Here is a 20,174-nt window from a genome sequence, read left to right on the forward strand (position 1 = left end):
TTTGTTAACCAACATTTTTCACCTCCGCCCCTGTCCAACTATCGATAAGCATGATAGCTGCGACCACACTTTTGACAATATGGTCCCACCTTGAGTAATATCCGAATTACTAATAACAAAGGGTACATCTTCGGAAAAAGGACTAGCGAGGACGTCCGATCGCTGTCACACGCACTTAGCCACCGCAGAAATGCCGAAAAATGGCGACGCCGGCAACCGGAGCGGCTCCGGGACCACCAGCGACGGCTGCATCTATCCGGACGACGTCATAATGGGCGTGGGTGTTGCATTCAACGTCCGTTATACGGGATGCGTGGAGGTCAAGACCTCAATGAAATCGCTGGATTTCGAGACCCGAACACAGCTGGCGCGGTAAGTGAACACTACCCATGAATAACAGCAGGTTTATCAAGAGTTTTTTATTTGAAAACAGGGAGTGCATCAATCGCGTTTGCGAGGCGGCAGGTTTAAAGTCTGCTGGAAAGCGTAGATTAACCAGCTTCATATCGGATCGCCCCAGCATGCAGCACGCTGGCACTAACATCATCATTAATGTTTCCAGCCGAGCTTTGTCCCTGAGCAACGTGGAAACAGGCGAGGTTATAGCCAATCATAATATGCCTCGCATATCATTCGCCTCTGGCGGTGACAATGATACCCTAGACTTTTTGGCATATATAGCCAAAAATGAAGATGAATGGAGGGCTTGTTATGTCCTGGAATGCGTTGGTGGCCAAAGCGAGGATCTGATTGTGACTATTGGAAAGGCCTTTGCATTGCGCTTCAATGCGCTCAGTCGGCTTAATGATCCTTCCGGTGATTGCAACATCAATCAGAGCTGCAAAGAGAATGTTAAGGAGTATTATAACGATTTGCCAAACAAATTGCCGCCAGAACTGCCTGAACAACAACAGCAGATTCCACTGCATCCGCATACACCACGTGTGGCACAACTGAATCTGAAGAAGCCACGCGATCGTCTGAGCAGCAACCTCATCGACCTCAACTCCCCGCCTCCTGATCAGACGACCAATAAGCTGGGTCACTTTGAAGCGACTACGGCTGCCAGTTCCGTTTTAGCCACAGTACGCGATGTGTTTGATGGGCCGCAGTGTCCACTTACGGCGGAAGTGTGGTTCCATGCCGGTATATCAAGACCGATTTCAGAGCGCTTACTGCAGCAGGATGGTGATTTCTTAGTGCGAGAGTCACAGGGGAAGCGGGGCCAATACGTTTTAACTGGATTAGAAGGCAAAACCCCCAAGCATTTGCTTCTCATCGACCCGGAAGGCGTAGTCCGGACCAAAGATCGAATTTTCGACAGCATTAGCCACCTGATCAACTACCACTGGGCGCATGCACTGCCAATCATATCGGAGGATTCCGAGCTGGTCTTGCGTAATCCGGTACGAAGACCTCAGCAGGATCAGGCTGTAGCTCCCCTTGCAACAGCAGCTTCCTGAACCGGAGGGCACAATCATACGTATACCTACCACCCTTCACATACATAACATATAAATATACATAATGGCATCAGTGTACACGCTTAGATTTAAATATTGTGCACGTGTAGAGAATATCTTTTATATATCGTCTGTATAAAAACGAACCCATATATTTATGGATTGAATATATACATATTTACAAATATGTGCATGGCTACAGTATTTTCCATTCGAATGCGAATAAATATGATAAACTGGAACAGAGATCTGGGGTTATTAAATAAAACTACAGTTTTTGGCACGATTTAGTTAGGATAGCATGCATTTTCAATTCGTTCTTGTTCAGTAAGTCTATAGAAAAGGAATTTAATCGGCTTTTTAATGACACCTTTTAGCTGTACGTTTTTTCTGCATAATGTAGTGTTCTTAAAAGAATGCGAAACTCGGCAATAAGGAGTAACAGGTCCGCCATTTTTAGGAGTCGTCTTTCTCATTTAGTAACCATGGCGAGCATATGGAGTAACCGTATAATCATTTTAGAAAAAGGAACTACAACACATTGATATTTTAAATTTGTAGTTTTGAGGAACACTTACATTTCCCTTACGAATGCATATAAAAAAACACAAAAATATACACTTTAAATGCACTTCACACAAATTTGTTTATTGTGATTCCATGCATATTAGAACATCATCTACGCGCTATAGAAATCTTAGTTGCGACGACCAAAGTTGTTGGTGTTGGGCTGGGTGAGTTGGAGACCACGGATGTTGTGGAAGTCCAGAAGCTTCAACATCTCCTTGGTGTCAGCGTCGACCTCGATGATGTCCTGCTCCAGAGCGGAGACGGCCGGGACGTAGTTATCACGGCGCTCACGCTCCTCCTCCTGCAGCTTGATGGAGATGCCACGCACCTGGGAGTGGCGCAGACGGCCCATCAAATGGGTAACATAGCTGGAAGAGATAAGTGTTATAAACTAGTAATTTATGTTTCCTGCTCAACTTACCCGGCAATCTTGTTGCGGAGGGGCTTGGTGGGGATGATGGCAACCTCCTCGCAGATGCGCTTGTTGGTGTGGAAGTCCAACGTCAGGCGAGTGTAGTACTTCTCGATGATGACCTTAGCGGCCTTCTTCACCGTCTTGGTTCGTACGCGACCCTGCACACGATGGTTAAGTGGGTTAGATTCAGTTTCACATTTCTGTACTTTTTGTATATAACTTTTTATTCATTTTTAAACACAACAAATGTTATGCTTTCTAGCTTCACATTTTAGCGTATCTCACATATTTTTTGGCTAGGAAATTTGAGAATTTCTTGACTTAACTTTCACTTTGAATTTTTTATTCTCATTTTGAACAGAACGGCATTGTAAAGCCACAGCTACACATAAATAATTGTTTTAGGGGTAGCTAATATCAATATGCACGTGGGTAACGGCCGGTTTCGTTGCATTTTCTGGTTATTTTCCGGTTTCCTATTTTGATTGGACACTGTTTTTTGTTGGTACGTACCATTCTGTTGCTTGATGGATATTTTTATCGCCGCTAAAATGAAAAATTAACAATTATTTTACACAAAAACGTGGAGAAACAAAAATTCTGCACATACCTCGCCGGAAACGAAAGAAAAAGAAGGATGATGTGAGACCAGAGTTGTGGTGTGAAAAATATACTAAAACATACCCCAAAAATATCATAAAATAAAAAATACTGTGGGTTCATGACATGGGTTGGTGGAAGTCTGATCTAGAAACAGGGTGGTGTGAAAGACTTGTGGTGTGAAAAATATATTATTTTGTATGTACCTCAAATATATCATTGCATTAAAATCTATTGTGTTATAACAATTGTCGGTCCAAATTAAATTTTAATTATTTAGATTTTTTAGTTGTTGATATAAATTGAATAAAATTCAATTTCCTTGTTTATCAAAGTTATATGCCATTCCGAGAGTTGCCACCTAGTTTTATTCCATGTTTCGAATATTTCGGAGTTTTAATTTGTTGCTGCAGCAAAGATAAAAAATAGCATCGACCCAGAGCTACTACAACTAACAGTTTGTCCGTTAAATTTGTGATTAAATAAATTTTATGTGTGGCAAGATTGATTGCTGATTTGATTTTGTACTAACTGATGTTGGGTTCAACGTTGAAACTTACAACCTCATTTTATCGACTCCGAAACCAAAAAGTCTCCACTTCGGTGTGAGTCACTGCTAAGTGCTTCTCAGCCTAGGCGTTTAGTAGACCTGATATTATTAGCGATATATTTCGAAGTACCAGCGGTGGTCACACTGAGTCTTATCGTTGTTGTTGTGCTTTTCGATCGCGGATGTGTGGTTTTCGATCTCGCGATCTTTAATTTCTTTTGCAATATATATATACTGCACAGTGACAACAGAGAAAGAGAACAACAACTGCATATTTATGCGATTTAACAGGCGTGTTTTTATGTGTGCGTGGGTGTGCGAATAAATAATTATACGAAATGAACGACCAAGAGAAACAACAACAACAGCAGCAGCACCACTACTACCACAGTGACTGGAAGACGGTTAATAGTCATGGAAATTCTTTATCAGACAGTCGGGATTATGATACCAACTCGTCGCGTAATTCGCTCTCTGGCTCTCCACCCGCCACATCGAATGCCTCATCCATTGGTTCGCTAGATTTCGACAGGCCGCTGTCCCAGTTGCTCACCCCAAAGCTGGAGGCAGATGGTCTAGGCATTATCCACGGCGATAGCTACAGCATCTACGGCAGCCAGGCAACAGAATCCACCAGTGGCGAGCAACAGGTGCTTAATCTGGGCCTTTCGCTTGATTCTGAGGACGTCCAGGCGTCCTATAGTGCCCTGTTCACCCAGGAACAACTTAATACATCACAAGCTCACACACATCCACAAATAGTTCCTCCAGAAGGAAACAATGTTTTCCAGCTAACGGATCAACTAACACCCATGCCCATTACGGTCATACCTATCACATATCACCATACCACCGAAAGCCTTAGCTCCAGCCACGCTGAAGTTCCACTGATAGCCAGTCTTAGCGAGAACACCGCTCAGGTGTTCAATCTGGATGACATCTGCTTTACGCTGGAGTACCAGTTCGAGAACCAGAAACTCGTCCAGGTCCAGCCGCCTACTGTTGTGTCCCTTAGCATGGTATCCAACTCCAACGAGAGTTCCACTCCTACAATCAACTGTGATAATGACCAGGGAGTTGCGAACATCAACTCAATGGGCTCCGAATCTAATTCTCCGGCTTATTTCACTATCGAGACGAGGTACTCTATTTGCATGTTTACCCTTCGTTGCATGAGGCTTCTATAAGTTGCTTGTATTTGGAATGATATTTTCTTAGACACTGAATTTTAGAACTTTTAACTTAACGGGGTTTCTCTTACTAATCTTAGTCATTTTAAATGATTTTTTCGTTTAAAGTTTTTGTATAGATCAAATAACCAGTATATGTTAGTTACTTTTAATAGTTTAGTTTTTCAATATACAAAATTATTTCTGAAATTCCCAAGCTTGTAAATTATTTACTATACTTTCATTTCTGGAATTTTCAATTCTATATATAAATGAAGTGTTTCTTCTTCTACTACCAAAATATATAGAAGCAATATGTACATATATACAAAATCATATTTTGCTATAAACTTTTTTAAATATCGAATTCAAGAAATATTTTTCTATACAGTGAATAAAAATAAATCATAAATCTTGGCAATACATATTTTTTTTTTATTTTGAAATATTAAAATTGGTTCATGCTTTGAATGCATAATTAATTAATTAAATTTATAATAACCACAAAGGTGTATGAAAAATATTCCAAATATAAATCGAGGGCTGATTGAATTAGGATTAGGATAGAAAATCATCAGTATCACAAATAGAAATGATTTAAAAAATATATTTTTTGCCAATATTTAATTTTATGACAGACCTTGAAAGCGTTCGATAGCCTTAAGAATAATACCGCTTAATTATGATTTGCAATCGCACAAAAAATATGATGAAAACCAGAATTGGTTTGAATAATAATTGCATATTTTTAGTACCATGCATGAGAGTGGTTTTGTTGTATTGGGCCAATTATAGTGGGCCGTCAGGTGTGCCCTCCGTATTCTGACCCCCGCCCAGGGACACAACCGCCCCTCTTTTCTGCTAATTTTCCACTGCCCACACACTAAACGGGCGAGAGAGAAAAAAAGGAAAACATTTGCCTAGCGTCTATCGTGACGTGTCCGGTTTTTTTTATTTTATTTCACTTTTTGTTTGGCTCCCCTGAAGGCAAAAAAAATCGAATTTTCATATTTTCTTCCTTGTCGAGAATTTGTTGGCAAATTTCGACCATTCCAATGTCCACTTATTACAACGCGGTGTCCGAATCGCTGCAAGTTGTTTGCTAATTGCCTGATTTGTGTTCTCAGCCTGCTGCATTCTCCAACGGCAATCATCGACTCGACTAGCATGTTCCCTAGTTTTGGACACTCATATTGTCGTGTAGCAATGGGCATCATAATGGTTGCATGCTCTAAGCCTCCTCTTCGGTAGATGATTGTATCGAAATCATTTGTTTGGGCTAAAAATAGTTGCGCCGATGAACGCATTTAGATTTCTACCCCCAACCCCAAATCGCCGACCAGAATGTATAGATCCTATAGAAAGATGTATATTTGTACAATGTGTTAGGCGGAGACGAGGCGGTCGAAATTTTTCCCAAACTCATTCACACTTGGTGTAAAGAAGCCGGTTTTTAAAAAGAAAATACCAAATTGTTGCGCTGCTATTGTGAAATTCTCCCCTTAGATTGTTTTCCTTAAAAAGTTTGATTTGGCACCATAAAAAGTTTTCTCTAAAAGTTTATTCTAGTATTTTCCAAAAGGTTAAAGATCGTATATACGCCTTAAGGCTTTGTTCTCTACAATAAGTTAAACAACATGTATTGCTGATAGGGAATGTTATAGAAAATAAATCTGTTCACCGGAAAGTGAGTAACTAATTTAGTGATAAAGTCATGAAAGCTGAAGGGTTTTCACCATGCTTACTTCAATTTCAATAGATATGATATATCACACTAACTGATTAGAATTGAAGGGTAATGCAAAGACTACAGTTTAGTTAGTCTTGCTAAAAATATTAAATAAATAGTAAACTGTTAATTGATTATGGCCCCCCATAAAGTATTAAAATAGTCATAAACTAAATTTGCCATTTCCTAAGTCCAAATGATCTGTTGTGATGAGGTTAGTCCTCTCTTTTCTACTTTGTTGTTGCTCCTTGTTTGTTCATTATTCTGCGGTACAATAATTTTTCAATTTTTCATCCGTGCCTTGTGTGTTGTTTTGCTCTCCGCGCCTTCCACCCACCGTCCTCCTTCTTCACCGACGACGCCTTTCTGCTATTTTTATCGCCATGAGTAGTGTTCCCTCAATCATATTTCTCATTTTTCAGCACTCCTGCGATTAGAAGGGGGCATCTCGATGGGTGAGCCCGTATAGAGGGGGAAGGGTCTTGGGGGGTGGCACGCTGCCCGTCAGTCAGCCTGCCAGCCGTCTCAGAGCACCCACGCACTTGTTGTACCATTTCCCTCGGCTTTTCTTTATAGTTTCGGTTGCCGTCTGCTATTTTGGCATTTGTTGTGTTTTGACCATGACAACATTAAATATTAATTAATCTGATTAATAAGGACTGAAAAGTCTCCAGAGATTGTTATTTTTGTCGCCTTTCTAACATTGTTTGCTATTGATCTTCTTGCTGACTCTCTAACCCCTACTAATCGCAATCTGTGTATTTTGTATATAACTATGTATATATATATACTGTACACATACTTGTTGCGTTTATAATTATATACAAAGATCTTAACGGCCCACTGACACACAAATCGGGTGGAATAAATACCCCGTCCGATGCGATTTTTCTGTTTGTTTCCAACTGCAAATTCGATAAATGCCTCCGTTGGTCTTTCCCCCACTCGTTCTGATCTTCCAGCTATTTAGATGAGTATGATCCCAATGAACCGGACGAGGACGAGCAGCTGGCTCACTGTATTCAACCGGGCGTTCTACACCAAGATGTTGATGACGATGAGGGAAGGCAGGATGAGAATGACCAACTCATGGCATTGGCGTACGAGGTACCAGCACCCAATCATCATCCGCTAGCCAAATGTTAAACGTGCCTTACGTTGCCTAATGCTTTTTGTAGCGACTCGCCATCCTAATCCTAGTGTTAGTGGAGATTCCGATTCCTGCGATTCCGCTGTAGGCCTGTGTAATCAAGTTTTGTTAACCATCTCGTGGTGCGTAGTGTTGCTTAATTCGAACACTTAATGGCTGTCCCCTAACATATCATCTTGAAAGATTTTGCATGATTCATCTGATCATAATTATTTCAATCCAAAAATCATACATTTGTTAGTCTCTAAACTATTCCATTGAAAATATCTAAGAGAATTGTTTTCTTTTGCGATTTAGAGCTCGGATGAGGCTCTCAGTCGCTATAGATGCAACTATGAGAACTGTTATCGCAGCTATAGTACGATTGGAAACCTGCGAACGCATTTAAAGACGCACACGGGTGAGTGTTTTTATACATTAAAAAGAATTATTAAGTTATTAAGTACACTTATGTGAGTTCTGAGCACTTTCAATTGTGTATCTCTACGATAACTTTCTTCCACGCCGCTCAAAATGATACTTGGCTTGGCCCCTCAAAGAATTCTCGATTAGATTTATTACATTGAGAGTCTGGGATTGCGTCAGATTCAGTTCCTCAGCAGTCGCATTTAGAAGCATTACAGGTTGGCAATTCATTTCGCAATCCCTCGCAATAAACTCATCGCTGGAGTTACATATCTTTCTCTCTCGAAATTTCTCTCGTTCTTATGCTCAATTATGAACTCCTGTTGGGATTAACTAACCTTACTTGTTCTCGTTGTACTATCATTTTAAAATTTAAAAAAATATACACAATGCTTCAGATGAATAAATAAATTATTATTACTTGGTGTTTGGCAAGCTTCGTCTGCAAGTTCATGTTACTTCTCTATTAGATCGCGAACGGCTTTTTTTGTACAAACAAAATTTTGACTTACGCTTTAAATCAGCTTATGGACAAAATTTTTTTTATTTGAATATTTCAAAATCCCCAAACCTTCGCAGAAAACTTTGTGTGCTGTGTTCAAAAAGCAATCCCTGACAAACAGCTGATGATCGTTAAGTGTTTTGCAACACTGGCATATCAGCGACGTACCGAAATCTGAAAGGGGGTCATAAGCACCTAGGGACTATAAATAAAATGTAATTTTTCCATTGCACTTTCCCTAAAAAGCATTTTTTGTTATGATTTGTACAAATATGAGGACCAAGGTTAATTTTAATATATAATTATTTTAAAAATGTAAATATTTATATTTATTTATTTACACTTTAAGGTGACTACAGCTTTAAATGTCCGGAAGATGGATGCCACAAGGCCTTCCTCACATCCTACAGCCTGAAGATCCACGTCCGTGTCCACACAAAGGTAAAGCCCTATGAATGCGAGGTGACCGGCTGTGATAAGGCGTTCAACACGCGCTACAGGTGAGCAATAATCATCCATTCCGACGGACTGATAGGTTGATAGCCACCGGAATAGACCAATGGCTGCAGGGTTTATTAATCACCAATCTACGTCGTCTGATCAACCCAACAGATTGCACGCCCACTTGCGCCTGCACAATGGTGAAACGTTCAACTGTGAGCTGTGCCAGAAGTGCTTCACGACTCTGAGCGACCTGAAGAAGCATATGAGAACACACACACAGGAGCGGCCCTACAAGTGTCCAGAGGACGACTGCGGCAAGGCTTTTACTGCTTCGCACCACTTAAAGACCCACCGGCGGACGCACACAGGCGAGAAACCGTATCCATGCCAGGAAGATAGCTGCCAAAAGTCGTTCAGCACCTCGCACAGTTTAAAATCCCACAAGAAGACGCACCAGCGGCAGGTTCTTAACAAGGGCCGCAAGAAGCGGCCACTAAAGTCGCAACAAAACAAGTTTAAGGATCAGGAGCAAAAGGATCCCCAGTTAGAACAACAGGAGGAAGAGGATTTCCTTAAAGGGGAGCAAGCGGATATGATGGTGTTAAATCCAGGCAGTCATTGTTCAGAAACCACCAGCACTGACAGCGGAGTGGTGCTGCATACGCTAACGCAACAGGATCAGTTATCCAATGTGTTTGTCCTCCAAAACGACGCACCTCTGATCCTGCCGGAAACTTCGCAGGCTTATCAGCTTTCTTACGCCGCCGAAGAGGAAATACCTAGTCCGTGGATTGACGCTGGTGTTCTTGTCTCCAAACCCATCATTCCCATGGCTCCGCTCACCGATGCCTGCGTCGCTCTGCCCACTGAGATGCCCAGTTTCGTGGACCTTAAGCCCACTTTCGGTAATGCTGTAAGCGGCAACATGGGAGATCCGCATGCGGAGACAATGGATGTGGACTCTACAGTGGAGCCTTCGCTGCCCACACCCACCTTAGAGTTAAATCAGCAAAATATCGAAGAACTGCTGAAGCAGGACAGTTTCGACAATGAGGAGGACATGGAAACGGAGTCGCTGCTAAATGACATCCTCATGACCATCGACAACAACAGCGCCCTTTTGCAGGCTACACTCCATCAGGCGTCCCAGGTGCCCAGTGATGCCTCTGGCTTGGTAGAACTGGACATCCGGGACAACAAGCCCACCCTTAAGCAAATCACAGCAGATGCGGGCATCTGCAATTGCACCAACTGTAAGTGCGATCAGTCCAAGAGCTGTCATGGAGGCGACTGTGGTGCTGCAGCTGCTCAAAAGGCCACCAGGACGACTACAACTACAACCATGAATTCCAGCGGTGGCAAACGCATCTGCGGCAGCGTAGCACCCGTCAAAAAAGTGAGTAAACGCGAGGCGGAAATGAACCAGAACATCGAGGATGTTGCTTTGCTGCTGCAAAACCTTGCTTCCATGGGTAGCGGTGGCTCCTCCGGCGGCGGTGGCGGTTGCTGCGGAGGTGGTGCCGCCAAGCCAGTATCTTCTGCTGGTGGCTGCTGTGGAGAACGAAAGGCTCCAGAGCCCGTAAAAACTGGCTGCGGTTGTGCCCAGCCAAGTGCTCCTTCCTCTGTCGGTTGTTGCGGCAGTGGAGGTACTACAGTTGCGCCCTCGGGGGGCTGCTGCTCTGGTAAAGAGAAACCACCACCACCACCACCTCCTTCTACTTCGGCTTCAGGCTGTTGCTCTGGGCAGGGAAAAGTACAGGAGCAGCCCATTATCAGTAGCGCTCCTACAGTTCCCGCTGCCGCCGTCAAGGGTAACGCCTGCACGTGCAAGAGTCCGGCGGAGGGCGTGGCCAACGGCTGCTGCGTGGTGATCTGCATTAAAACGCTGCAAGCGCTCCGCAAAGTTCTGACGCGCCGGAATCTGAACCTAATGCTTTGTCCACAGCAGAACTAAACTAAGAACTACTTATGTACACTAATCCCGAAACCCTAAGAAACCTACAAAACCAAATCAAAAGCCTAGAGAATCCCATCCATCATGTAATCAATCAAGTATTGCCTGTTAAAAGTATTTCCCATAAGAACCGGAAAGAAACCAAAAAATTAAACAAATTGTCAAAGTGCATTTAAACGAAATGATTCTACCATATGTGATCCCAGCGGAGGCTGGCCGCGCTACAATATACATTACAAAAGTTACCCTAAACCTAATATTATCGATATAAACAAAAACTTATCTAGAAACCCAAAGCAGCTTCCGGTCAACACATAGAGAGCTTTTTGCAAACTGTCGGCGATAGACGAAACATTGCCATAAATCCATTGTACGAAGATATGCCGGTCTTATCGGACAGAAAAACATGGCCGCTATTGTTGTATATGGCCAATTAATACATATGTACGAATAGACAGTTGATAAAATGCCGTCAGCTCCCTTTAATCTAAAGCTCTTTCATGTTTTGTACATCTTTTTTTAATATTTAACACGTTAAATATCTTTGAGTTTATCTAAAACTAACAATTATAATTTATTACTACCCCAGATCCTAAGCGGTCTATGCCTTTAGGGACGTAATTATTATGGGTGGTTAATTTGTTAAGTTGTATCAAAAATAACAGAATACTTTTGTGTTTTTTTAACGAGTTTATGACGCTTTATATCATGCCAAATGTGAACGAACAGATAAATATTTTTCACTGTTTTCTTATATACCCAAAGTTAAATCATCTGTATAAAGTCGAATAAAACATAAAACTAAAATTGTTGTAACGATTCTTATTGCTCCAATATTGCTGTTGCCGCTGTCGCTCCTGTGGTTGTTGCTTGTTGCTCCTGCTCCTGCTGCTGTTGCTCATTTTGCTATTGCTGTCGCTTTTGCCCCGGAATGTGGACTGAAGTTTGGAAACCGACAAACGCAGAATACTAGATGCTAAATTCTATACAGAATGTGCTTTTATTGACCCCCTAAAGAAACTCATAGTACGCGCTCTGATCCACTGATCCACACTTATTTTCTAATCCTCGCCAGCTGGTATGACCTCCTCTAGACGCCGCACGAACTTAACGCGCAGTTCCGTCACATTGTCGCCCTTCAGTTGATCCTGCAAAGGACACCCAGTAAAACACAAAGCGCACACACAAAACACAAAAGACTATTAGCCAACAATAAAAAGCGTAAGAGTATTCCACACAAAACTTGCCTGCACGAACCAGCATTGCACCTCTAGCTGCACCATCTCCAGAGCACCGCGGATGCAGCCGCTGAGTATGGCACTGTAGCGCAGATTGGTTAGATCCGGCGGCAGCTCCACGAACTCTGTCAGCGGATTGCTGTCGAACAGCAGAGAGAACTCATCGGAGGCTGCCGACCAATTCGATATCGTTGGCTGGATGTTCAGGTAGATACGGAATGCTTGCTGGACACGATCGGCCGTCTCGCGCATCTCCAGACAGCGAGGTGCCGAGGTCCTGGCAAGAAAGTCCTCGATCAGGCGCATGCCCATATTGTAGCCGATCCGCTCCAGCTGCTTGTTCACGTCCTCGGCGTTCTCGAAGTCGCGCAACATCTGGGTGACAAGGGCTCCATAGGTGAGTGTCAGGAACTCCGAGTTCTGTGTTTTGTTTTTTTTTTGTACAAAAAGAGGGAAGAAAAACAGCGAATAAAAATCAATCCAGAACCATAATAATATAAACTTTTATGGGAACGTTAAGCCATTAAAAGCTTTGACAGAAAACAATTTGATTTTAGTTTATAAAACATTCTGCGTATTTATTATATACTATTGCATTTTTGGGATTTTCTATAATTAATCTTTGATTTCAGAGACTTAAGACTTGTTCCCAATTCCATTTCGAAATACTGTATGAAATCAATACTAATCATATTTTAAATATTAACTGTGAATGAAATTATATACCTATCAAAATATTTACACATTTCAAATAATCTTTATATGTGCAATCAATAATATTCAACAAATTTTGAAATTGTAAATTTAATTCTTTAGACTTTCTGTCTTAAGTAATTGCTAATATTGAAATTTAACAATAAAATATTATTTCGAAAACAGAAAATGGGAACAAGTCTGGATACTCGAAATGAATAAGTACGACTTTGAACCGAAATATTTGAGACGTTTAAAGTGGTGTGATTATTGACATGAGGGGGACACATAGTGATTGACTTAGCACTATTAACTACGAACTAGTCTAGTTTATATCTACAGCTACGCATATGCTATTCCGACTTGATCGCCGTTATGGTAATGCTTGGCGTTTGGTGAGGGGCGATCAGTTTCGGTGGAGCTCTTGCCGTTCCTCGGCTGAGGGTTACGCCGCCACTGGGGGCCATTGGCATGCTGCCCCCATCCGGACCGGATGAATCCTGATCGCCCTTCTCCTGAGCCGAATGGAAGCGACCGCCTTCGCCCCGTGCCCGATTCATGGCGTGCCGATGACGAGATTCGTGCAGGTACTTGCAACGCTCCTTGGGAATGCGCGACTCCAGTTTGGCCCTGGCCTGCCGTCGAATGAGAATGCGTTTGTACTGCTTGGCATTGACGTAGAGCGGCTCCTCATCCGCCTCGCCTTTAGAGCTCTCATCCTCGCTGTTTGTATTGGTCCCAGTGGTACTTGTGCTTACATCGGCGCTTATATTATTGGCCGCAGCGCTGGCTGCCGCCGCCGCCGCCGTATGTTGTTGTTGCTGCTGCTGGTTTTGGGTTTGAGATTGAACCTGCTGATGCTGCTGCTGCTGCTGTTGGGTGACCACTGTGCCTACTCCGGCACCCACTCCAGCATTGGCAGCTGCTGCATTCACCGCAGCCATAGCCGTCTGCGGCACCATGATGATTTGCTGACCAGCGGCAGGAGCCGCCTGATTAGCACTTGCCGCTGGAGTGATTTGCACCAGTTGCCCATTGATATTGAGGTAGTGGGGCGTGGGCTGGGCGGCCATAGCAGCCGCAGCGGTAGCCGCTGCATTCGGATCCAAGGCGGCAATGGTCGGCGTCTGATAGAATATGGTTTGTCCATCGGGCAGTTGCATCACCTGCATCTGAGGTTGCTGCTGAGCGGCCTGTAGCATGATCTGATTGGCCTGTAGAGGTATCAACTGAGGTTGCAGACCCGTGGCAGCCGTCTGGCCCTGGGCCTGCTGGCCAATTATGATTTGCGCCGCTCCAGTAGGGAGCATTGGCATTGGAATCACTTGAATGGGTTGGGCAGCTGCGGTGGCTGTAGCAGCAGTTGTGGCTCCTCCGGCTGCCGTGTTTATATTAACATTGTTACCGGCTGTTCCGCTGTTGTTGTTGTTGCTGCTATTACTGTTGCTGTTGGCAGCTACGGCGGAGGCGGTGGTGCTCATTCTGGGCGTGGCTGAGGGTCGGCTGGTGGTGCTGAAATGGTTTTCCATAGCCCGATTGCTCGGCGATTTGTGCCTGTCTGTTGTGTCTCAACCTCAAGCACTCAACACACACTTACTGGAAAAGCGAATGAAGCCGATTTTGAGGGTGGGTGGCACGTCAAAGATTCGTTCTTAGGCTCTATGCAAAAACTAACCTTACAACTAGATCTAACTATCTTTAGCTAACGTTACCCATCTTCCACGTAGTGTTCCGGTTCATCAACTTACCACTTTCTTGGCGTCCAAACGAGAGGCTTGTCGCGACATTTTCCGGCTGTTTACGTTGCGAATTGTCCAATTGAAAATAAAATTCTCTGTTTTTTCCCACTTTTACAGAGGAGGGTTGCCAGGGTATAGTCTTAAAACGCCAGGGCTGCATTGTACATATCAGTTACAGTCACGGTGGGTTGCGACTATAGCATAGAGTCACTGTTTTTGAACAATTCACTCAATCAATTTCAGTTCATTTTAGTAACAGCGTTTATTACTTTTTTGTTAAAATTATATTATTTTATGGAGCATAACAGGTAACGATAATACTATTATCTTAAATTATTATTGCCTTGACGAAAAATTTAGAGTTTATGTTTTGTATTAGTACACTTTTAAGCAGTATTTTTTTTAGAGTCTAGGCATGGGCACACTGCTATAGATTCAGGTGAGGTGAGGTGAGGCGACAAAAAGTAAATAAAGGAAAATTTTAACCGCATCGCAAACTGACGGAGAAAAACAGCAAGAAACTGATCTGATCCACAATGGCTTCATTCTTTAACGTTGGCGCTTTGGGAAATGTTTTCTCCACACCAGTTGGCCAGCGCATAGGTAAGTTGCCATTCCCCCATCCAAAAAAAAAACCGCCCACCGGATGCGGGGGTGTGTGTATATATGGTTAAATCGTAGCATTTTCCTCAAATACAACGCATATGCGTTGATTTTTGCGCATTTACATGTCCAACTTGTCCGATTAGAAGACGTTTCATGCGAATGCCAATCAGACAGTGCTATTGGAAAATTGAATTTTCACACAACAACTTTCTTCGTATGTTTTGTTGTTTGTTGCAGTCATTGTGGGTTTTACATACACATACGCACACACACATATCTATATACTGAAAGAGATTTGTTGTTGCCACACTATTTCTATGGTAAAGCGGTTATCAACGCAAAATAGTCTGATTTGATTTCAAAGGCGGTGGCAACGGTGTCTTTCTGATAAGATTAACCCCTATGTGGGTGAGCGATTCCAATAGGCAGGAGTGAAAGCAGATAAATGTTTGTTAGTATGTTTTTTTTATGGAATTCCTCACCTTCAACACGCACACAAACACATATGTACACTCTGTCATTTCGGTATTGTTATTGATGCGCTCTTGTTTTGTTTGATTGCTTTTTGCCCACTTCCTCCCCCTTTTTCCAACCGTAGTAATGGCAATTAGTCATCGTTGCCTTTGGCCGCTAGGTTACATAAAAAAATGTGTTAATTTATTTTGTGTTCCCCTTTGCCTCGCATTTTCGCCATAATTTTCATTTGCCGCTACACACAAACACCCATTTATACAGTCTGACTCACACAAGCGCAGTCACCTGCATTTGTATACTAATTTGTTGCTTCATATTTTTTTTTATTTGCTCATATTTTGTTATTACCCTGCGGCTAGCTTTTCCGTTTCGCTTAACCGCTTTAATTTCTCATATATCTTGATAACTGTTATACGATATCCGATATTCAAGAAATGCATTTTGCCCGCTTGCATTTGTTTGGACTTAGGCGAGTTGAATTTCAGCCTTTGTTTGCGCTTTTTTAATATCAGCAAGTCACTGCACTCGGAAGAGCTTAAATTATACGTTTGTATTTACACACATATGTATGAACTTATACAGAAATATAGCACTCACCCACCTGTTTTAAAACTCAATTCCAGCTGCTCATGAAAATAAACAAAGGCATGCAAATGATTACCTTTCCTCGCACAGATAATGAGATAATCGATCAAAATAATTGGATCTTTCAGATCAACAACTGAAACATTTATTAAATATGATTTTTTTGAACATTTTTAATGGTCACAGACTAATTGGAGACTTTTCGAATTTTAATTTTATTCTTTTATTTTTTTTTTTATTAGTAATTACTTATTATTTATGCTAATTATTAAGGCTAGCTTCAATTTTATGTTTTCATAATGCTTAGAACTTTATTGTCTTTTTATATTTAATCAGAATATATTTGATTTTATTTAGATGAAAGCTATTTAAATAAGCCCTACTTCAAGCTATAAATAATACGGATACGGATCTTATGAAAATAATATTATAAATAAAATTAAATAATGGCGAACTTTTGTTTTTTGTATTTAAATTTTAATTCTACTTTTTTAGAGGCTGCCACTGATGGCAACTTGGCCTCGGAGAACTGGGCGGCCAACATGGAGATTTGTGACATGATAAATGAATCCTCAGATACTGCTCGTGATGCCATGCGTGCCATTCGCAAACGTCTTTCACAGAATGCCGGCAAGAACAACCAGGTGGTTATGTACACTTTGACCGTCCTGGAGACGTGCGTCAAGAACTGCGGCAAGGCTTTTCATGTCCTTGTTGCCCAGAAGGATTTTATAAATGAGTTAGTCAAGCTAATTGGGCCCAAGAACGATCCACCAGCTGCCATGCAGGAAAAGGTTCTTAGTCTGATACAGATCTGGGCGGATGCGTTCAAGAACCAGCCAGATCTTAATGGAGTCACCCAGATGTACATGGAACTCAAAAACAAAGGCATCGAATTTCCAGCCAACGATCTAGATGCCATGGCTCCTATTTACACTCCACAGAGGGTTAGTAGTAAAAGATGAGTTAGATTTATTTTTATTTATATTCCGTTTGTCCCTAATTCAGAGCGTTCCCGAGTTGCCTCCTCAGTTGGTGGCTGCCCAGCAGCACACGATTTCTCCTCAACACATGGCTGCCGCTGCCGCCGCTGCTGCTGCAGCCGCTGCTCCACCAAACACAGGGCCTTTGCATTTGACGCCTGACCAAGCCGCTAAACTGCGTTCCGAACTGGAGATCGTTAGCAACAACATGTCCATCCTAAGCGAGATGCTCAGTGTTCTAAAGCCCGGCCAGGAGTCGCCCGACGACTATGCCCTACTCAACGAGCTGACCTCCACCTGCAAGGAGATGCAGTCTCGTATCGTGGATCTGATTGGACGTGTCCAAGACGACGAGCTCACCGCAGAGTTTCTGCGCATAAATGACGAGCTGAACAATGTATTTTTACGTCATCAGCGTTATGAGAAGAATCGCTCACAGGGACAAGGAGCTGCTGTCACTTCGCCCTCAGCAGTGCTGGGCGCTGCAATGGGTCTGCCTGGCGTTGGAGCAGGAGCCACCACATTGGCCACGCTACCACCGCCGCCCAACACAACTACTGCCGTGAGCAATACGCCGCAAAGTGACCAGCTTCTGATCGATCTAATCGAAAGCAGCGAGGAGGCCGCCCAACTGCCGCAGAATTTGGGCCAGCTTAGTCTGGGTGGTGGGGCAGCACCAATTCAGACCCAAAGAGGAACACGACCTGCTGATGAGTTCGATATGCTGGCGCAGTCGCGCACCGATGGCAACCAGTGAATATAGACTGAATTTAAATTGTATACATCAAGTCAATATAATGTTTTTTTTTTAGCAAATCCGATTTGCTAAGGGATATTCCCTCCGTGGACGCTGCTGCAGGAAGTGTGACGGCCACCACATCGCCTTATAAACAGAACCAGCTACAGCAAGGACAACGCTCAGCCGGCGATCCGCCGGTGGTAAGTAAAGTGAGTAATTAGCCGCAGGGCAGCCCGTCTAACTAATGGCGTTCAATTTGTTCCCTTACTTATTGACCTCGTTTTGGCCGTTGATTTACACTTTTGTATTTAAATTTGAAAAATCTTTTGGTTCTTTTGTTTTATGCAAATTGCGTTTGGTTTTCGTTTCGTTATGTTGTTCGGTTGGCGCCGCCCACATACAGTCGACGAAAGAGAATGAGATCGACGAGATGGAGGCGTGGTTGGGCAGCTCAGTAAGTAGCCATACGAATCGCATTTTGTCTTTTCCTAAGCTCATCTTACCATGCACTCGGCTTATGTTTCTCGATTTACATAAATCTTTCTTTGCTTATTTGCTTTTGTCACTGAAATACAGATATAAATATATATAACATGACTAATGAGAATTTGTATCCACTACAGCACATCGAGGGTATTGAGGAACTGACCAGCTCGGAGTTTGACAAATTCCTAGAAGAGCGTGCCGCTGCCGCCGAAAATCTTCCAACGATCAATGCATCGAACTCCGCCGCCAGTGCCACGACAGGATCGGCAGGTGCCGATAGCTTACGAAAGACACCAAAGAAACCGGGCGCCGAGGAAGATCTGCTCGCCCTCTGAGTGATCTCCGCCAGCACTATCATCGGCTCTAATTGTTTACTCTTTCAAATGTTATACACACCCCCTAACATACTTATGCATAACGTCTATATAATAGCTGATACATATTATCACATTATGTAAAATGCTTTTAATTTTTACAAAACTGCAACGATAACTATTGATTATATTCCAAAAAGCGATCTTCTGTTGGTCTAATTATAAGCCACGTCTACACATATTAATGGTAATTTAATGTATTACGTTACAAGTCTATTTGTTGTTTATTTATACATATATACATACATTATAAAGCTAATTTATTTTATAAATCAAACGATGGAAAAGAAAAAATTAAAACAAAAATGAAATACATTTCAAGCACGTACCGGATATTTATGTGTTTTTTTTTTATAATACTTAGCGTCTTAATCGGAGTCATAATTTATATTCATAACCTGAGTAGATGCTCCATACACTTCTTCCTCTTCATCAGATGAAATCCTTCGATTTCTTTGCCCTTTTGAGTTATTTTTTGATAGCTCTTCCAACTGAATTTCTAAATCCCTGATATACGCCTTCTTGCTGTTTATCAGCATTTGGAATTTCTTAAGCAGTTGCTCCTCTTTTAACTTTGAGTCCTTCACATAATTTTCATATTCAGCAAAAGATGTTTTCCGGACATCAGATTCATGGGTTGGACCTGTTTGAGTCTTTTGTTGACCAGATTCGAGGGCTGCATCGATTAACTGATAACAATTTGACACTTTCTTCAATGGAACTTCGAGATACAGTGTCTCATATCCTTTGCATTTGTACATTTTAAAGGCAGGTCGCTCACTTTTCTCCAGTGAAAGTTCATAGTCGAATCCTTGAAGTCCCATATGCGTGGTCATGGCGTTTTTGCATTCCGCAAAGAAGTCATCATAGGATTGCTCCAATTCACTGGCTGCATTTTTTAGTTCCTCGTATTTAAGATATCCGCGGTAATTTTGATTATCAGAAGTGGACAGAAAGTCAAACTCCGCCTCATCGTCCTTCCAATTCGTCCGGACATAAATGAAATGTTTAGTGTCAGTTTGACTGTGTGACAGCTGGAAACGCTGAAATAATTTAACCACAAATGTTGACATTTTTGAAAATACTTTAGTTTCACAATTGTTTGTAAGCACTTTTAGCGGGGTCTAAGAAACAGCTGATTGCAACTGGGGTTGTCAGCTTGGTCAAATATAAATTTAGTACTGAAGTTTAATGCAAAAACTAAATTAGAATTTTGTCATTTTTGTTTTATATAATTAATGAATTTTAATGATATTATTTTTGTTTTGTATTAGTTCAATATTAACATCCGAGATACTTTCACTGT

The 20,174-nt window shown here is 42.2% G+C and overlaps 7 protein-coding genes across 11 annotated transcripts; 3 read left to right on the plus strand and 4 right to left on the minus strand.

Moving 5' to 3' along the window:
* The first annotated feature begins 70 nt into the window (after window positions 1-70).
* Window positions 71-1,709, plus strand: LOC108117396 (SHC-transforming protein 3). The gene is made up of 2 exons (XM_017229802.2): window positions 71-372; window positions 434-1,709. Exons 1-2 carry the CDS (start codon window positions 191-193, stop codon window positions 1,461-1,463), a joined length of 1,212 nt encoding a protein of 403 aa, XP_017085291.1. The 5' UTR covers window positions 71-190; the 3' UTR covers window positions 1,464-1,709.
* A 370-nt stretch (window positions 1,710-2,079) lies between these two features.
* Window positions 2,080-3,071, minus strand: LOC108117397 (40S ribosomal protein S17). Its single transcript, XM_017229803.1, has 3 exons — window positions 2,962-3,071; window positions 2,455-2,606; window positions 2,080-2,401 (listed from the first exon to the last, which is right to left on the minus strand). Exons 1-3 carry the CDS (start codon window positions 2,962-2,964, stop codon window positions 2,161-2,163), a joined length of 396 nt encoding a protein of 131 aa, XP_017085292.1. The 5' UTR covers window positions 2,965-3,071; the 3' UTR covers window positions 2,080-2,160.
* Window positions 3,072-3,736: 665 nt separating this feature from the next.
* Window positions 3,737-11,758, plus strand: LOC108117362. Of its 3 annotated transcripts, XM_017229740.2 has the most exons (5): window positions 3,737-4,739; window positions 7,459-7,603; window positions 7,944-8,046; window positions 8,903-9,053; window positions 9,166-11,758. In XM_017229740.2, the coding sequence occupies exons 1-5, from the start codon at window positions 3,937-3,939 to the stop codon at window positions 10,949-10,951; spliced, it is 2,988 nt and encodes a 995-aa protein (XP_017085229.1). In that variant the 5' UTR covers window positions 3,737-3,936; the 3' UTR covers window positions 10,952-11,758. The 3 variants fall into 3 exon arrangements, with proteins under 3 accessions (XP_017085229.1, XP_017085230.1, XP_017085231.1); XM_017229741.2 differs by lacking the exon at window positions 7,459-7,603 and having other exon boundaries at window positions 3,737-4,248; XM_017229742.1 differs by lacking the exons at window positions 3,737-4,739; window positions 7,459-7,603; window positions 7,944-8,046 and adding an exon at window positions 8,820-8,837.
* Window positions 11,759-11,932: 174 nt separating this feature from the next.
* On the minus strand, window positions 11,933-14,743 carry LOC108117366 (trafficking protein particle complex subunit 3). Its single transcript, XM_017229749.2, has 3 exons — window positions 14,631-14,743; window positions 12,199-12,609; window positions 11,933-12,099 (listed from the first exon to the last, which is right to left on the minus strand). Exons 1-3 carry the CDS (start codon window positions 14,667-14,669, stop codon window positions 12,013-12,015), a joined length of 537 nt encoding a protein of 178 aa, XP_017085238.1. The 5' UTR covers window positions 14,670-14,743; the 3' UTR covers window positions 11,933-12,012.
* On the minus strand, window positions 12,741-14,736 carry LOC108117364 (nuclear transcription factor Y subunit alpha). Its single transcript, XM_017229747.1, has 2 exons — window positions 14,631-14,736; window positions 12,741-14,478 (listed from the first exon to the last, which is right to left on the minus strand). Exon 2 carries the CDS (start codon window positions 14,409-14,411, stop codon window positions 13,236-13,238), a length of 1,176 nt encoding a protein of 391 aa, XP_017085236.1. The 5' UTR covers window positions 14,412-14,478; window positions 14,631-14,736; the 3' UTR covers window positions 12,741-13,235.
* Window positions 14,744-15,042: 299 nt separating the features above from the next.
* LOC108117363 (target of Myb protein 1) lies at window positions 15,043-19,170 on the plus strand. Of its 3 annotated transcripts, none has more exons than XM_017229743.2 (6): window positions 15,043-15,224; window positions 16,782-17,233; window positions 17,295-18,022; window positions 18,082-18,217; window positions 18,412-18,462; window positions 18,632-19,170. In XM_017229743.2, the coding sequence occupies exons 1-6, from the start codon at window positions 15,158-15,160 to the stop codon at window positions 18,827-18,829; spliced, it is 1,632 nt and encodes a 543-aa protein (XP_017085232.1). In that variant the 5' UTR covers window positions 15,043-15,157; the 3' UTR covers window positions 18,830-19,170. The 3 variants fall into 3 exon arrangements, with proteins under 3 accessions (XP_017085232.1, XP_017085234.1, XP_017085235.1); XM_017229745.2 differs by having other exon boundaries at window positions 18,082-18,208; window positions 18,632-18,831; XM_017229746.2 differs by lacking the exon at window positions 18,412-18,462 and having other exon boundaries at window positions 18,632-18,831.
* Window positions 19,060-20,067, minus strand: LOC108117365. The gene has a single exon (XM_017229748.2). The coding sequence runs from the start codon at window positions 19,939-19,941 to the stop codon at window positions 19,237-19,239; it is 705 nt and encodes a 234-aa protein (XP_017085237.1). The 5' UTR covers window positions 19,942-20,067; the 3' UTR covers window positions 19,060-19,236.
* Window positions 20,068-20,174: the final 107 nt, after the last annotated feature.

Source organism: Drosophila eugracilis, unplaced genomic scaffold (assembly GCF_018153835.1).
Source record: "Drosophila eugracilis isolate 14026-0451.02 unplaced genomic scaffold, ASM1815383v1 contig_1825, whole genome shotgun sequence".
Taxonomy (NCBI): Eukaryota; Metazoa; Arthropoda; class Insecta; order Diptera; family Drosophilidae; genus Drosophila; species Drosophila eugracilis.

Bases quoted from the DNA above. Each gene is read 5' to 3' on its own strand.
- LOC108117396 (XM_017229802.2), top strand. From the start codon at position 191: ATGCCGAAAAATGGCGACGCCGGCAACCGGAGCGGCTCCGGGACCACC. The intron at 373-433 runs GTAAGTGAACAC...ATTTGAAAACAG, and splicing joins ACCCGAACACAGCTGGCGCG to GGAGTGCATCAATCGCGTTT.
- LOC108117397 (XM_017229803.1), bottom strand. The intron at 2,402-2,454 runs GTAAGTTGAGCA...TATCTCTTCCAG, and splicing joins CTCCGCAACAAGATTGCCGG to CTATGTTACCCATTTGATGG.
- LOC108117362 (XM_017229740.2), top strand. From the start codon at position 3,937: ATGAACGACCAAGAGAAACAACAACAACAGCAGCAGCACCACTACTAC. The intron at 7,604-7,943 runs GTACCAGCACCC...TTTGCGATTTAG, and splicing joins TCATGGCATTGGCGTACGAG to AGCTCGGATGAGGCTCTCAG. The intron at 8,047-8,902 runs GTGAGTGTTTTT...TTACACTTTAAG, and splicing joins GCATTTAAAGACGCACACGG to GTGACTACAGCTTTAAATGT.
- LOC108117364 (XM_017229747.1), bottom strand. From the start codon at position 14,411: ATGGAAAACCATTTCAGCACCACCAGCCGACCCTCAGCCACGCCCAGA.
- LOC108117366 (XM_017229749.2), bottom strand. From the start codon at position 14,669: ATGTCGCGACAAGCCTCTCGTTTGGACGCCAAGAAAGTG. The intron at 12,610-14,630 runs GTAAGTTGATGA...AACAAAACACAG, and splicing joins GTTTGGACGCCAAGAAAGTG to AACTCGGAGTTCCTGACACT. The intron at 12,100-12,198 runs GCAAGTTTTGTG...TGTCCTTTGCAG, and splicing joins TGCAATGCTGGTTCGTGCAG to GATCAACTGAAGGGCGACAA.
- LOC108117363 (XM_017229743.2), top strand. From the start codon at position 15,158: ATGGCTTCATTCTTTAACGTTGGCGCTTTGGGAAATGTTTTCTCCACA. The intron at 15,225-16,781 runs GTAAGTTGCCAT...CTACTTTTTTAG, and splicing joins ACCAGTTGGCCAGCGCATAG to AGGCTGCCACTGATGGCAAC. The intron at 18,218-18,411 runs GTGAGTAATTAG...GCCCACATACAG, and splicing joins ATCCGCCGGTGGTAAGTAAA to TCGACGAAAGAGAATGAGAT.
- LOC108117365 (XM_017229748.2), bottom strand. From the start codon at position 19,941: ATGTCAACATTTGTGGTTAAATTATTTCAGCGTTTCCAGCTGTCACAC.